General features: G+C 39.3%; 2 protein-coding genes across 3 annotated transcripts; one reads left to right on the forward strand and one right to left on the reverse strand.

Annotated features, from left to right (window-relative positions):
- Positions 1-24: 24 nt before the first annotated feature.
- On the forward strand, positions 25-1,508 carry mrpl14 (mitochondrial ribosomal protein L14). Of its 2 annotated transcripts, none has more exons than XM_089011909.1 (3): positions 25-121; positions 425-506; positions 945-1,508. In XM_089011909.1, the coding sequence occupies exons 2-3, from the start codon at positions 427-429 to the stop codon at positions 1,312-1,314; spliced, it is 450 nt and encodes a 149-aa protein (XP_088868035.1). In that variant the 5' UTR covers positions 25-121; positions 425-426; the 3' UTR covers positions 1,315-1,508. The 2 variants fall into 2 exon arrangements, with proteins under 2 accessions (XP_088868035.1, XP_088868034.1); XM_089011908.1 differs by lacking the exon at positions 25-121 and adding an exon at positions 160-230.
- Positions 1,504-14,976, reverse strand: LOC148889483 (calpain-1 catalytic subunit-like). Its single transcript, XM_089011906.1, has 22 exons — positions 14,351-14,976; positions 10,790-11,036; positions 10,136-10,205; positions 9,171-9,289; positions 8,967-9,100; positions 8,634-8,802; positions 8,168-8,251; positions 8,013-8,098; positions 7,833-7,907; positions 5,808-5,968; positions 5,560-5,729; positions 5,457-5,468; positions 4,657-4,868; positions 4,525-4,564; positions 4,353-4,418; positions 3,261-3,318; positions 3,066-3,130; positions 2,865-2,933; positions 2,712-2,790; positions 2,519-2,632; positions 2,362-2,420; positions 1,504-2,269 (listed from the first exon to the last, which is right to left on the reverse strand). Exons 1-22 carry the CDS (start codon positions 14,668-14,670, stop codon positions 2,243-2,245), a joined length of 2,436 nt encoding a protein of 811 aa, XP_088868032.1. The 5' UTR covers positions 14,671-14,976; the 3' UTR covers positions 1,504-2,242.
- Positions 14,977-17,227: the final 2,251 nt, after the last annotated feature.

Consider the following 17,227-nt stretch of genomic DNA (forward strand, 5'->3'; position numbering starts at 1 on the left):
CTATTTCCAAAAGCGCATGCGTATGACGTATTTAGATGGGGGAAAATAGTCAACTCGATCTGTGACATTAGTGATTTCTTTAACATGTGCACACTGTTAATATGTAACTACCATTAAAAAGGTAAAGTATTTTCGACATTTACAATCTGTCAAATTGAATGTGTAAATCACCTCTTGTCGCTGGTTAATGACGTCACATATTTGACATTGGCATGGATTGAACAAGAACGGTAATGAATTTTACATTTACTGTATCTAAAACTATTGCATAGGTAGGACAAAATCAGGCATTTTTATTGTTTGTAAAACTGTTTGAATTAATTCACATTAATAATGGACTACGTTTGTTTCAACCATAAGTTAGCGATAGTATTAGCCGCAGACGCTTGTACAATTTAAAGCTCCTGAACAATATTCTTTGCAGTGATGGCGCTGCATCTGTTTGCAAGATCTCTCACCGGGCTCCCCATTGAAACGCTGTGCTTTATTCCGCACAGGACATTCGGGTAAGTTTTCTGGCAGCACGCGGGTCGCCACTCTATTACTGCAACGTGACTTTTGTATTACGTATTTGATGATACGCAACGTGACTACCTGTATTGTATTATATTATTTGATATTGAAAGGCATCGTGTTCACACGTAATTATTAATTAAATATTTTAGTTATATTAAGAAATTTAAAGTACATGCGAATTGATGCCACATTGTTCGATGCATGTTGCCCTGTGATCTGCCAATTACATTGTATGAAATCTCAACCGCTGGATCACATAGTAAACACATTTTCTAACACTACATATTTTATACTCCCACTACATTATTCGAGTCGCTCAAATGGAAAAGACATGCCAGTTGGCCTGAGTACTTCATAAATGAAATGTATTATTATTATTTCTGAATGAGCATCCTGTCAAAAATAAATGTAAAAAAAACTTTCTCCAGTGTGTCCGCTGCTCTTGCTGCCATTCAAAAAATGACCAGAGTGCGAGTTGTGGATAACAGCTCTCTCGGAAATACACCTTACCATCGGCCTCCAAGAGTGATCCATGTATACACCAAGAACGGCGTTGGAAAGGTTGGTGACAAAGTGTTGCTGGCCATTAAAGGACAGAAGAAAGCAGCACTAATTGTTGGTCACAAAATGCCAGGAGAACGTATGAATCCACGCTTCGATTCAAATAACGTTGTTCTGATCGAGGAGAATGGGAACCCCACAGGAACAAGGATTAAGGTTCCCATACCCACTCATTTACGTAAACGAATGGAAGGGGACTACTCAAAAGTGCTGGCAATCGCTAGTTCTTTTGTTTGATTGAAAACCTCTCCACTGGGTTATTTTGTCAATTAAAACATTGTATGTAATAGGATCACGTTTCTGTTTGACACTCATCTCTTTGCTTACAATAAATACAACCTTTGCCTTAAACGCATGGCATGGTCTGTTAAACAAGTTAATGTGGGTCAACTCAAATGTTATGGACGCAATCAATAAACCTTAAAATTAAGGATGTTAATGGCATTTATTGAAGGCACAACACACATTCTGAATGCAAAACACAACTGGCACATTTTAATTTAGCTGCTTATAGCTAAGGACATGTATAAGGCATTCCAATACTGTGATCCCTGTAAATGCAAGCAAAAGTGTTTAACGTGAGGCATTTATGCTAGCAGCTTGACCTAAAATATCAGTGCAAAGTAAACCCGTACGATCAAACCTCACAGATCTGCGGCTTGATTCCAACAACATGAAAACAATAGGTTTAAAAACATCATATGCTCAAGTTTGACTCGCTACCTGGGTGGGTGCAAAGTTGAATGCATGCTATCCTGTTAAAAATGTAAGTCATATACAAACTAGGAAAACCTCATGTCAATGTGATGATTAGTGAAAACGTAATTTTTAAAGCACCACTAATATGTTTTCATTGCAAAATATTTTAGATCTTCTAAGAAGGCCAATCAAAAATAGAGAAATATCACCATGCAAATAACTTGCCACTCTCTGGTTACGCATATACTCATGCAGGAGTGATAGCTGCATACCTCAGGTTTGCATAGTTTTACAACTTTTTAATGGGAGACACGTTGGTTGGACTTTTCAATGTGTTTATACAACTCCTTTGCTACTTTAGGTATACCAGGCTGGGAAATGTTACATGATTTTCAATACTGAGCATTCAAAACAATGATGGCAATCTGCAGGCTGCTGCCATCCTTCACTTGGTATTGAGTCCTCTTCAACCGCACATGGTCAGGTAAAGCCACTAACAAAGATGAGATGAGAGAGAGAGAGAGAGAGTAATGCAGTGGGGGAAGTTAAATGGAAAGACTTTCAATTCAAGAATTCAGAACTCACCTCGATGAGGGTCAATTCAGCCACTCCCGAAGACTCTTTGTCAAACTGCAGAAAAGACCCTGTGTGAGGAAATAAATGCAATTCATACATTATTGAATCGCCACGATGAGTTTAAGGGCAGTTACACACAATATAACTGCAGTGGAAGAGTACTCACTGAACATGGCCTCAAGCTTGACCAAGCAGCATATGAAGTTATCAAAATCGATCATCTCATTCTCTGCATACCGGGCCACCAGAATCTCGTTCAGTCTGTTGTTTAATTTGAAACCTTCAAAAGATAAACACATGAGGGTAGATCTCGCTTGTCAACTGTTATTTAAATGTAACTGAGTACTAAGCATTTGTACCTGCTGCCTCCACGGCAAGACGCATCTCATAGGAACTCATGGCACCTGACTTGTCAAGATCAAACTGCCTAAAGACAAGCTGTAATCAAAGCAAATACATGTTTACTTTTGTTTAAATCCCTGTAATGAACGACACACCTTTTATTCACTCACCAACCACTTTCGAATCTTATTCCAAAGAACCTGGAACTCCACCACTCCCAAGCGTGCACTTCCATCTTTCTAATTAAAATCTTGTCACGGAGTTTAACTTAATCAATCAATGCAATGCAAAACTCTGATGCAATTACAGTACTCTGTCTTAAAACTGTATTGTAGTTTTTGAAATTGATTTCTGTTCAGACAAGAGGATACGTCCATAAGGTTGACCATAGTTCTGCAAGACTCCAAACTGAAGCCGTCCGTCTTCAGATCCTTATCTGAGAGAATACCAAAAGTGGAGTTACACAGAAGCTATTCAGGAAATGGACGGTGTATACACGAGAGGCATACTAACATGTCAGCCTTCCAGCAGCTATAAATCTATCATCGCGAATAAACAAAACTCACGGCGCGAGACGACTCTGTTCAGAATGGTCCTCAGCTCCCGAATGGAAATCTCCATGTCCTCCATGAAAGATACTTCAATTCAGTAACATTATTTTAAAGGACAACCGACGTCACGCTTTTGTTTCCTAACTGACATCAGAAAAACGTTTTATAGCATCTAAAATACCCAAAACACGCAGTATATTTTTATTCAAATGAAAAACACAGATAAAAATGACTTAAAGTGTCAATACTCTGCAAAAAATGAGCTGCGAATTGGGCATTTTCAGAAAGTCCCGCCCCCAGTTCGTGACGTCACGCCAAGACGTCTTGCATTGCTGGAGAATCAAAACAATGGCTTCAGATTCGGAGAATATGCTTTCTTGTTACACATACAGTTATGATTATGATTCAAATAGTTCTGAAGAGGAAAGCATACATGTTTGCAATCGATTAAAGAATTTATTCCGTGCCATTTTGAGGCAACATTGGGGGGAAATGTCTCACCCAAAAAGAGGCAGAAAATGGCGACCTCCTGTGAGGAATTAATCAGCCCGTGTCCACAGGCTGATAAATTCTTTCCATGGAGCTTGGACCCCCTCTTCTGGCTCTTTCTGGTGCAACACGTGGTTTTCAGACCAAACAAGCATTGATGTGATGGAAGGACTTCTACAATGTGTCCTTTTTTTCGGTCAGGGGCGTTCCTTCAGTGACATCACGTACGGACTCGTCACCAACTCAAAAACAAGACTTCCGGAATATTCAGCACGAGTCTTAAAACGTAAAATATAGCTATATGCGGTGGAATCTTTGTAAAATACGCTCAGTAGAAGTCATTTGAAGCCATTTTACAAATTATGAACACAACTTGTCTGTAGACGTCGCTTGTCTTTTAAAATTTAAAACATCATTTGTACAAATATACATCCATTGAAATACATATGTATTATATTTCTCAGAAATAATATACTTTTCCCATGTTATTAAACACTTTCATCATTATTATTCCATATCTTAGGGGACTGGTTGAGAAAAATAAAACTGGTCTTGTCTCTCGGTGAGGTGGGGATTAAGTTTCATTGACTAAATATGGCTGAGTTTTGCACATCTTACCTCTCCTGCTAGTTGGGCAAACATTGACTTGAAGGACTCATCAATGGTATCCTCAGTTATTTCTTCCTGAAGCCAAGGAGAATTAGAATACGGTTTATGTAGCATCACATATGTTGAGATATTCAAACTTCTTCCCATTTATCGAATGTGTCAAACAGACAGGTACACATACCTCTTCTCCTAAATCAGCAGAGATTTCATCATCCAGTTCTCTGCAATATACAATGATATAACACTTGGCTTTTTTACAACCCTTGAAATCAGACCATTCAACAAGATCAACTGTGGTGAAAAAAAGACATACTCTGTTTCTGATTGTTTCTCAGTGAAGACTCTGAGGACAAAGTCAGCCTCTTTACCAGCCTCAAAAGTTGATGGGACAATGAGATACTCTCCAGGAGGTAGACGGAGCCGTGTGCTCACTTCACGGAGGTTAATGAAAGTCTCAGAGCGAGCACAAGATTGATTGCTCAGAAAGAAATTCTTCTTCAGGTGGACATTCTGGCAACCTTTAAACTGAAGGCAGTAAGAAAAAAAAGTTTCCATTGGCCATTTTATTCATATTCTGTTTGAATCATGATTTTGAAATGTAGTTTTTCCAAACAGAAATAAGAAGGAATCCCAACTCATTTGCTGTGTGAAAAAGTCTGCCTCCATCAAATATAATGTCAAGTTCTGACTGAAACTAACATTCTAAAGATAATTGTGGCGTAAAACTGTTTTGTGTTACACTGAGAGAAGGTTCTAATGGTTTGCTGTGCTAATGTTAGCTAAAACGACCAAAATATAGCAGAAAAGTGATCTAAACAGACCTATGTTATTGTGGTTGTAGTTGGCAGTGGTACAACAGCACTTTACCCAGTTGTACCACTGCCAAATGCAATAATGAACACAGTTAAATTACACATCTCTAATGGAGTCATTCCAAACTTACCGCTACTGTCTTTGCACAGGCAGAATTTGAAATGCAACTTTTATTATTGGGAGCTCAATGTATTGTGCATGTCTACCTAATCAAGTGTCTGTGCAAAATATGGTATTATTAAAATATTGCACCAACAAAAAACATGTATTTACTTTACATATTGATGATGTAGTGCTTACCTCCTCAGGGATCTGCAAGGATACACAAAAGATAAAAAAGGTCATAAATTAAGAGTTCATTGCAGATTGATGAATAATGAACAGAACTTATCTTCACTCCTACCTCATATAGCGCAAAGCCTATGGTGTGCATATCCTGACCATGTCGGCGATAACGACGGCGGTCCTTCTGCATAAGTGCAACCAAGAAGCTACAGGCGACCTCATCGTCATCGGGGTCATCATCCTCCTCTAGCAATGTGATTTTATACTGAGGGTTTATCCAGAATGTGTCTAAAAAGATCACAGTTTATATTCAAGACTTGTGTTGTAAATTTTCAGAAAAATAGCTTCTGTCAGAACATGACTCACTGGGATTGTTCCTGCAACCTCCGGCACTGCTGCCCCTCCTCCATGTGCCATGAAATTTGATGGTGTTCCAGTGGCTGAGACAGTCCTCCTTCAGAGCGTCAGCAGTCAAATTACATATTTCAAGTCGGGAAAACTGTCTCAGGAATTCACTGAAGGACATCCTGGAAGTAAAGAAAAATGTGGAATTTCAAATTGCACCAAGTGGGTGGACATTTTGGATTTCACTTCTGTCAGATGATTCTGTATAGAACATTTGAAGAAGAGGTCAGAGCTTGGTATCCAGAATAGAAAGAAAACTCAAAACACAACGGCATTGAATGCACACTGTATTTTTAATATGTACTGTGTATAAAAATTACACATCATTATCGTTGATCATTCCAAAACATCCATTTTCTATAATGCTTATTCTTATAAAGGTATGTTCATATGTGAGATGGAGCCTATTCGTTGCCTCCCATATTTAAAGGACAACTGATACCATTTTTTTGTTTCCTAACTGACATCAGAAAAACTTTTTATTATAGCATCTAAAATACCAAAACACGCAAGCTGATATTTTTAGTCAAATGCAAAACACCAATAAAAATAACTTAAAGTGTGCTAAAACTGCAACAAATTGAGCTGCAAATTGTGGATTTTCAGAAAGTCCCGCCCCCAGTTCGTGACGCCACGCCAAGGCGTCTTGCCTTGCTCGAGAATCAAAACAATGGCTTCAGATTCGGAGAAGATGCTTTCTCTTGACCAGTTATGAATATGATTCAAATAGTTCTGAAGAGGAAAGCATAAATGTTTGCAATCGATTAAAGGAGTCCTCCCATATCAATTCGAGCCGTCAATGACAGCAATGTAGCACCCAGAAAATGCAGAAGATGGCGCCCAAGCTCCGTTGGAAATGGGTGATTTGTCTGCTGGGAATTTCTGTCAGCGAATATCAAATAGTTGTCTTGGTGCAACACACAACGATTCACCGTCGCATTATTTATGTGTTTTCCTTCTAATTTCGCCATCAACACGAAGTTTTCAGACCAAACAAAGTATCGCAAAATGCATTGTGTGTCGCTTTCTCGGTCCAGGCGTTCCAAACGTGACGTCATGTGGGGATCGTCATCAACTCGAAAACAAGACTTCCTGAATATTCAGCGCGAGTCTTAAAACGTAAAATATAGCTATATGCGGTGGAATCTTTGTAAAATATGCTCAGTAGAAGTCATTTGAAGTGATTTTACAAATTATGGACACAGGTTGTCCTTTAATCTCTTGGTTTAATGGAATATTGTGTCAATTGTGTGATTTCAGCCAGAGACTGTTACACCCGCGCTGCAAGGAGATATACCACCGCTCATTCCTACCAACTGCTGTCAGGCTTCTTAATAATAACGTGAACAAAAAAAAACCTGGACTCTTGCATTGTAAATAGTAGCACAGCCACTTTACTTATGTCGACTCAATACAGTTACATATATCAACGATGCGTTTTATACTGTATTTTTATACTTGCACTATATATGTACAGTTCATTTTATGAAACATTTTTGCGCACTAATACATTTCATTCTTCTGACATTTCTATTATGCATATGTGGAATACTTTGTTTTTATCTTTTCACCCCCCCCCCCCCCCCACTCCTTTTCAATTTTGCTGATGTCGATTGCAAATTTCCCCATTGTGGGACTACAAAAGGCTTTCTGATTCTAATTCAGTCATTCTGAGTGGTTGTTTTTCCGCTTGTGCCCAACATTTGGTTCGTGACCAGTACGGCACGTACCCTGACTTTTTTTCCAAAATCAGCTAAGATAGTTGTAATTGAACAAGCGTGATGAAAATTGAATGGATGGATACTACACATCTGAAGTTACTGCCTCAGAGTAAATCAATTTAAATTGAAGATTCCATGAATGGTAAAATATACCAAAGCCCAATTTAATGTTTACATCGGTTTGTTTGTAAGACTTCATTTTTTCATTGTTCCATATTAATATTCAATATATCCTGCTAATGGTTGCCGCATCCGTCACACATACCAAAACTCTCCATCTTCCATCTGCAGATGCACTTCATCACGTTCAGATGGATCAACATGCTCCCATTCCGAGGAACTACAAAGAATAAGAGTGTGTCATCAGATTTCAAATTATTTGGCTCCCGGCTCACGGAAATGGGATAACATCAATATAGATGTTTGTTATACTGTGAAAACTCACTTGTCACTCCAGGCACCGGTCCACTCCACTTGACCCCAAGGATTACGAATTCGGATTAAACGCTCCTGTCTGCCACGGTAATCTACCTAAATCACACAGACACGTGTTCAAAAAGAAATATAACGACAGTTACTGCCTAATAATACCTCACTCACCTCCTTAAGCCCAGTGACTGAATAGGCGTGGCCCTTCACCAGCTTCTTGAACGTTACAGCCTCCATATCAAAGGCACTGGTTATCTGGGACAAAAAAGGGCACATTGCTTTTCAGTGGGAAACCTCCGACGTACGAATAAACTGTAGTCCTGTGAACAAATGTTCTATGGTGGCTAACGGTGCAAATACAAAACTAACTCCACGATTTTGTTTGTGCCGGCCATCGCCTGCGTCCAATAAAACAAATGCATTAACTATACACCACACTACAATGTACACAAATAGGCAAAACTGCGTGATCACCGTTGAGTAACTTTTGAAAGTTGAATGACTAACTTTCAGTGTAATTATGCCGGGGAACTTTTTTTTTTTTACTAGTTTAAAATTTTATTTTGATATGTATGTCAAAAGTCTATCTGTCTAGTTTTCTGAAATACAGTATCAGTTAGGTGACTTGAGCCCTTACATCAATGGAGCAGCCCAGCAGGGAGCCTCTGTCCAGAGCTTTGCCGATGATCTTGTACAAATCTCTGGGAGCTTTGCTGAGTTCGTAACTCTCTGACACGCCACCTGTGAAGTCTTCAAAACCTTCAGTGGTACTTCCTCCAGACAAAGCTTCATAGGTTCCATTCAGCCTGATTGACACAACGAAGAAGACAATACACTAACTCTTCAGTAATATTGCCGGGAAACAGCAGCACTTCCTAATGTGGTGGAGATTTACACATTATTCTATTAGTACAGGCACTCCGCTGAATAATTTAAAGCCATACACTGAGGAGCCTTCTAAACTACCTACTTAGCATAAGCCTTCTCCAGAAGTGCACTCCAGAATTCATTGCCCTCAGCAGAATGCACAAACATCAGCTCGCCATCTTTGACAGGGAGTCTGTCATCTATGACGACATCAACCCATTCTCCAAACTGCCAGAACTAATAACAACAACTTCATCAGTCAAAATGACATAATCTTGCACAATCGGGATGTTTCTTTAAAAATTACCTGAAAGTGGAAAATTCCTGCGTAACTATCTGCAAAGGATTGGCCATGTGGGACAACCCGATGGAGCAGCTTTTCATTGAGGGTGAGAGAAGCAATGGCTGCCAAGAGCCAGCAGTCACCTGAACCACAAAATGCAAAGGAAATATTATTTGAATGTTCATTGTTCTGGTAATGAGCATGCAGATCTGATATTCGAGGAAGGAATTGAGCATGAATGGAAATGAAAGTGAAATGGCTATCTGAACGACTTTTGATGTTTCTTCTCTTTTTTTAAGTTAGAAGCAAAATGCCCCAAAAGGGTCCTTGAGGCTGTACTTATCACACTTTGCACACTTTAAACCATGGCCATTTTTAGCAGTACACAAGTAATATGTAGTTTGAATGTTTGCCAGTTCAATGAATATTTTGGGTTTAAACAAAAACCCTCACCATTATTTCAATCGTCTATACCATTTTTGTGTGGCAACCCCTGAAGGGAAGGGTGAAAGGAAAAGATATACTTTTTGTGACATTTTTGTTGGTACGCGTCTTAATTTAGTACCATGCCTTAATAAAGGTCAAGAAACACTGCTCTGACAAATGATGATTATAATGCATGTATGAATTGATTACACAGAAATTTTCTGCACCATATTAATACATCTTACAAATATGACTACTTTTGAACATCACATTTTATGATTTACCATGTTTGTGACAAACAAATATCTACTCCTACAGACAATTTAGAGTGTTCAATTAACCTCTCGAGCATGTCTTTAGAATTTGGAAGGAAACCTGAGAAAACCAGGGAGAACATGCACCACACAGGAAGACTTCATCCCAGATTTGAACCAACAACCTCTGAACTGTGAGATGGCTTTGGTAACCATGTGGCCAGTTCCCACCCATAGAAAGGGAGTAGGAGGCCATTTAGTCAGTTTACTGTGGGATTTGGGTAGGGAATTAAACCAAAGTGTACTCACCCAGTGCTCCTTGACAGATGTCAGTTCTAGTGGCACCACCAACAATGAATTGAGGCTGATTTACCAGTTCCTTAATGGAAATAAAAGCATGTCTTGGTGGGCACAACTCCACATTCCGAGACTAATTTTGTACGTGAATATAACGCCTAGATGGATTCCGATCATGCACACAGACTATTCTTACATCAAGGCTCCGAGGGACTAATCATGTAAACAAACGTGCTCAATATGGGGAGGAGAATGCAGACAGCTGAAGTGATCTAATCACCCCATGACACAACTTGTCCGATTCGTCTACATTTTCAGACATGAACTGGTCACTGATATGCTGTTTGCTGCGTTTATGTTCCTGTCGCCACCAAAGTGTTGATGTCCAAGTTACATGAGAAGCTAATCAGAGGTCAACATGAATAAACGTGTGAAGTAAAATAAGATATCCAGTACAGTGCATCACTATTAGCTCGTTTAACAATGGCACTGGCCAAATCTCGTGATTTCTCAGTCTCTTAAATTGTTTTAGAAAAAAAGGATGTTGCATTAAAACATTTCAAGGGAATGATCCATCCATTAAAACAACCAAGACAGAGGGTGCATTGTATGTTATTCAATCGAGGTAATGTGATGAAGCAATTGAACATTTGATAGTGGTCTTACCGTGGGTCTCATCCACTTCACATCTCTGGTTTTTGCAGAGTGGGGAGCAAGCTCCTTGAAGCCAAGCGATGGGGACTCAGCGGGGAAACAAGGGTCTTCAAAAAGGCAGCCCGACTCAATACACTGTTGCTTCAGTGTCTCGTAGTCCTGGTTGGAGAAGTGCACCGCCTGCTCATGGGAGCCCATACCTTCCGCTCGCAGTCTGTTGGCGTGTATGGTTGCAGATATCCCTCCAGCAGGATTCATACTAGCGCATGATAAAAATATGGAAGTGGGTGGTGGTGGAGGACTGAACTGTCTATTATTAGTATCAGTGGCACACTTTTGTCAAGAGGGTACAGCAACAAGTGTGAAGAGCAACCATACAAAGTACGGGTACTGACATGTTCTTTCAAGTGTACATCAAATCCGTCCGCCTAAATTGCATACCGTATTAGGGGTACATTAAATCCACATAGGCTCCATATTACGCAAACTTAAAAGTAGAAAAATATTTGATTGATACAGCTCATGAAACGGAGGCATTTTATCATCACAAAAAGGAAGTTCTACAGTATTACAAAATTATATTCTTACTGTTACAATTTACAGTGGAACCTCTAAAGTGGAATGTGATCATTCAAATAATTGATTTAAATGAGAATTACTATTTGAAAGGGGGAAAAAAGATACTTTTCACTTTGCAAAAGAGTTTTAGTGTAATTTTTGGGGGGTGTTTTTTTAAAGGGATATACTACAGCTCCATGTGCCATATTGTCCCTGCAATGAGAATGTGTTACATACTTTGAGTGCCTTTTCTTGTAAATAACAAGGAACTGGAATGCTCGTCACACAGTGGTGGGGCAAAACTGTTCCCTTCATGAAAATTAATCATGTTGAAAATCATTTCTTTATTTTTTATTATTGTTTTTTTTGCTGAGCATATGTTGATCATGGTTAAATATTGTGTAAACTGACTAATGGAATACACTTTGGGCTGCTTATGAGCACATTGTGTTGATGATTACTGCGTGCATGTAGAACGAGTGAGTAAATATTTTTTTCTGATAAATAATTGACATATAAGTAAAACATTCCGGAGCGCAGCACTCCTCAACTCAGTGTCATGTAATTCCTGACAGAATTGTAAACAGAAGAACATTCTGATGAATTGTTCAGGAAGGAAGGAAATATAAAAGCCATATCATTTTGCTCTGCCACTCCAGATACCACTGTATGTCATGTATGTTGTGTTCATATTGATTGTATGTTGGCTAAATATTTAGGAGACTGGGTCTTTTTTTATTTGATTTCTATTTATAGGCAAGATATTTCATTGTTCTATATCTTAAAGCCAATTTTTCATATCCTAAACTTGCTCAGGATTGCACTTCAAATTAATTTATTATATATTTTTTGTTTTGTTGCGGGTACATCATATATATAATATTTCACTGACACTAAAAACAACAACAAATAAATAACTATGATTTATCATGATAGTTTGTGGGTAAATATATACGTGGAACAAAATATTGTCAGAGGTCTTCCAAAAACACGAATGTGAATACTGTCCACTAACAAAAATGAAATGTCTATTATAAATCGAGCTGGCTTCTTGACCACCAGGCTTAACAAGTTTTCTGTGGGAAATATTTATTCCTGTCAAGTGAAAACCCAAACAGACCTCCGATTAGCGCTATACAATAGCATGCTTGAATTTGGTTAAATTACGGTAGGCAGTCGGCACCATTCATTTGCAGTGTGGGAGTAGACAGGTGGCATATTGAGTAACAAGTATGATATATATCCAGTGTTCAGGAATGCAGTACATTCGACCTTAGTGGTTCCAAAGTATAGGTCATGTATAATCAAATTGAACAGTTAAGGAGCGTACCAGGAGCATTGACAAGGTAGGTACAGCGGAAATGAAACAACTAAGATCAATACCACACCAGAATAACAAAGTGTCATTAAAGAAGTTAGTAACATGATACCTGATGTGCAGAGAGGCTGAGAGGAAGAGAGCGACACAAAAAGAGGAAAAAAGAGGAATGTCATTCTCTGATGATCTTGAAACAAAATGGCTATTTTCTCTATGTAACGTGGATTAAACAGAGTTGTTGGAGATGCACTTTAGTTAATGGGAGCTTCATTTATTTTTCCTTGAAGGCATTTGACTGATCAATGAGAGATTCATTCACAAATCTCCACATTGGACAAAATAGTGTGTCGCGGAAAATAGCCCGAACAGCTGACTATTAGTTACTCCTGGCAAATATAATTCCCAAACAGTGCTTTTACACGAGACCATCTTTTGTGCTGCTCTGTACCACTCAACAGAATCCTAAGGAATAGGGGTCAGTACACAGACCAGTCAGGAGTGGTGATCTAACGATGCAAAGTGAGAAAGTCACCTAAAATGCAAGCGAATAACTGTGTTTGGGGTGAAACATGCAATGTTTTAACAAGAAAGCAAGCATGCAACTCCACACAACCAATTTAAAATTAAGACAAAATAAGTTTGTTCCATGTTTGAGACCTTTGTTTTACCAGGCAGTCTTTCTGTAAGGACACTTAATTTACGTCAAGATTACACGATTGAAATAGCACAGCTGTTTTTTCCCAGACATCTGTGGACCTTTTAAAATCTCAATTTTCTTTCCTGCTTATCTTCATTATAGTTGTGGGTGAGCTGAAACTTATCTTAAATGAATGACCATGAGGAAGTGAATTCCATTCACATCGATGTAGTGTCCAATGAACCAAGCATGCATATTTCTGGGTAGGTCAGAGTCCAGAGTCAAACGACCCATTGTCAGAAATGTGGGGCAGATGTGCTTCCCACTATTTATGAGTGTCATGTACAATTGGCAAATGATGTTGCCAACATTTTATAATATATTTCTGATTTTCGAAAAAAATATGGTAAATGAATCCTGATTTTTAAAGAATGGGTTTGGGAGTGTGCAGTACAGACAAGAGAAGCGACCCTCAGGCTCCACCCCCCATGCTGTTGCTGAGCCATTCCATTCTGCAGCAGGAATGTTCTTGTGGCTCTACTCTGGCTAATTGTGAACTCTAGAACTCCTCCAATCCATAGTTGCAAGCAAATAGCTGATCAAAGCAGTTCTGTGGTAAGTGATGTCATCAAGAGTGCCTCAACATTTGTGAAATGCTGTCCTGGAAGTTACACTAATATTGCTACACACTCGTTTGCAGCATTGTGACAATACATTCATTTGATCGCTGTGATTCAAAAAGCATCTAGTATGCTAGGGATGCTCGGCCCCGGATTGTTGTCATGTGCACCTGTTCACAAGGCCCGTGTTTGCCGGCCCGCCAGTAATTAAAACGGGATTAAAAACACACAATAGCACATCAAGTTACGTCACTATTCGACCTCGAATGTGCCATCTCATGTCTTAAAAGTGGTCGCAGCTACACTGTATCAAACAAACAGCCCCCCACCCCCATATATGAGCGAGACAGGCAAACCGTTAGCCGCATACCAAACACTCATGCACGCAGTTGAATGACAACAAAAGAACAACGACCAAAATAACAATAAAAAAGACTCACCACCGCCTTAGACACGAATTGTGGTCTCCTCTGTGGGAGTCGAGTAATGCTAAGCCTGTAAAATGGGAAGTGAAAACTAGCGGTTCCGAAGCCAGAAGGGCAGGTCCAGCCTTCTCACTGTAGTGTATACACACACTTACACACACTGGCACTGCATTAGGAGGGGCGACGTCACTCAAGCGCGTAAACTCACTCACATGCACGCGTGCGCATACACAACCACACGAACACGCACACAAAACGCACGCATACACAACCACACGAACACACAACACACACAAACAAACACACACATACACTGTATACACACAAATACACATTCACACAACCACACCATCACACGAATACACGAACACAAACAGATGCACAACCACACAAACCCTCAAATACACAACCAAACAAACATAAATACACAACCACACACACACAAACACTCACACACAAACACACAAACAAATACACTTCCACACAAATACATATCCACACAAACACACGCACAAATACACAACTACACAAACAAATAAACACAAACACACACAAATACACAACCACACAAACATCCACAAACACACAAGACAAACACGAACACAAAAAAACACACGCTCACATTAATACGGCGCCATGCACGAGCTACCACTTGGGGCGCTCGTGTGACGTGTGGGTGTCTGCGTTTGGGTTGCGCCAATCCGTTAATAAAACATCAATCATCGGAACGAACATACTGGTGATGGAAACACAACCAAAACGACTCCCATTCTCAATGAAATCCGTTGAAGTACTTCGATATCCAATTAGGGGTACGTATTTTTAGAACGCTCTTTGTCCTCACAAGTAAGACTGTTTTGTGTAGTATCTTGGAAGGACCACTCCACGTTTATTTATCGAACGTTAATGTTATTAATTATCCTCTCTATGGGTTCAGAATCCTTCCCATTTGTATTTCAAAATAAAATGTAAAGTTTTGTTGATGAGCGAATTAAGTTCTTTGACACTTTTTTTAAATTCCTGAATTAATTAAACAATACACGTGATGGATTGAGTAACTCGGGATTTGCTCTGTTTTGCTTTCAGGATGTACAAGCAGAATAAGCATATAAAATGTAACAACCGGTGCACATCTATTGGCCTCTAAACAGTGTTTTTATTTCTCTACTTATTCGTGTAATCATGCTGATATTCCTTTCTGTTTAATCAAGGCCCGACTAACTCAACGGTAAGGTTTGTGTGTGTGTGTGCGCGCGCGTGTGCGTGTGAGAGGGCGCGTGTATGTGTGTGTGTGGGTGTGTACGTATATGCGTGCGCGTGTGCGCGTGTGTGTGATGTGAAAACCTTAACATAAAAGAGAAGAATGAAAGTTCGATATAAGGACTGACGGGATTCCACAAACATTGCAAAATCCATTAATACTTGGTAAAATTGCCACTCTATTCCTCTGGTATCATTTGGGTGAACAAGCAGGACTTGACTCACGTTTTGCTTTCAATAGGAGATCTTGAGGAAACATGACCATGACAGCTCTGGCACCATGAGCTCCCATGAGATGAGAGGTGTTGCCACTGAAGCAGGTTAAACATTTGACAAGTAACAACCTCACTTCATCACTTAAACACCATTGTTGAAATGTGACTTTTCAGTTTTGAAGCCAACTTAATCGGGGGAGGGGGGAGCTGTTAGGGGTCCGAAAAAAACTCAACAATTGTTGGAGTATTTAATCTTATTTAAAGCAGATTCTTTACTTACAGACAGTGTATTGTAGGTGTTCAAATACCTGACATGTTTCGGTGTATACTTCCGCCTTCGTCATATTCAATCTTGTTTACTTTTTATGAATCGTACTGGCGAGTGAGTGGGCGGGCGGCCGGATGGACCAGTAATGGTCATGTGTTGCCAATCAAGCTGGCCCCGGTCACCAAAGGCTCCCCTACCTATAAAAAAGGTGTCAATTACTGAACCAAAAACATTTGCAAATGTATTACTGCTCGAGATGTCTCAATCGTTTTAAAGAGTTTCCCAGACCCCGTCGTCGAGGAGGGAATTTCTCTAAACTTGGAGGAGATTGAATGTTTTTTTTCTTCACATGCCTAAACCTTACATAAATCCAATAAAATTGTACACTGTGAACATCTCACAACAGTATTGATAACTGAACTTGAATTCATATATCATTACTTGCCTATGATAATCAACGTACATGTGACAGATTGAAAGACTGATATTTTGAATTCTTTTTTTTTGGTTTCCATTTGAATGACGAAAAATGGTTTAACAAAACAGACTCATTTATAAAGACTTTAAAAAGCACTACACCCACTTCTCATTGTGTTACTATGAGATGGTGTACAAGGTATTTTATACTTCATGGAATGGGCTCATCAACATTCTGACTCATTTGTGGTGTTGAGCAGTTAAAAGTAAACTGGATAAGCCGGTCGGACGGGGGTGGAGCACGGCAAGTTCTTTCACTCGCCACAGGAACAAAACAAGCTTGGGAGAGGCTATGTAACTTAACTCGGTTCACGACAGGCACCATGCAGGATCTCGAGTAATCCACAAGCGCTGACAATGATCTCAACAGCTTTAAAAAAAAATAAAAAAGGTGAGAAAACCACACAAGCAAGGTGTGTGGTTTTTTTGGGGGGTGGAAGTGAATAAATAGCACCATTTTAAAAACTAATTCCATGCCATTTTGATTTTATTTTAATTTATTAATATACAGTATATTACTGGATTTCAAACCTAACATCAGCAATAATAGAAAGAAAAAAGGTGTGGTAAAAACAATACACAAACTGCTAACTGATCATGTACAGTTGATAGAGTCGAACCTATAATCAGAGTAAATGTCATTTTGGCTCCCACCATGTTAAGGGACCACAA

This window comes from Hippocampus bargibanti, linkage group LG13 (genome assembly GCF_051943395.1).
Source record: "Hippocampus bargibanti isolate YZ-2025 linkage group LG13, ASM5194339v1, whole genome shotgun sequence".
NCBI lineage: Eukaryota > Metazoa > Chordata > Actinopteri > Syngnathiformes > Syngnathidae > Hippocampus > Hippocampus bargibanti.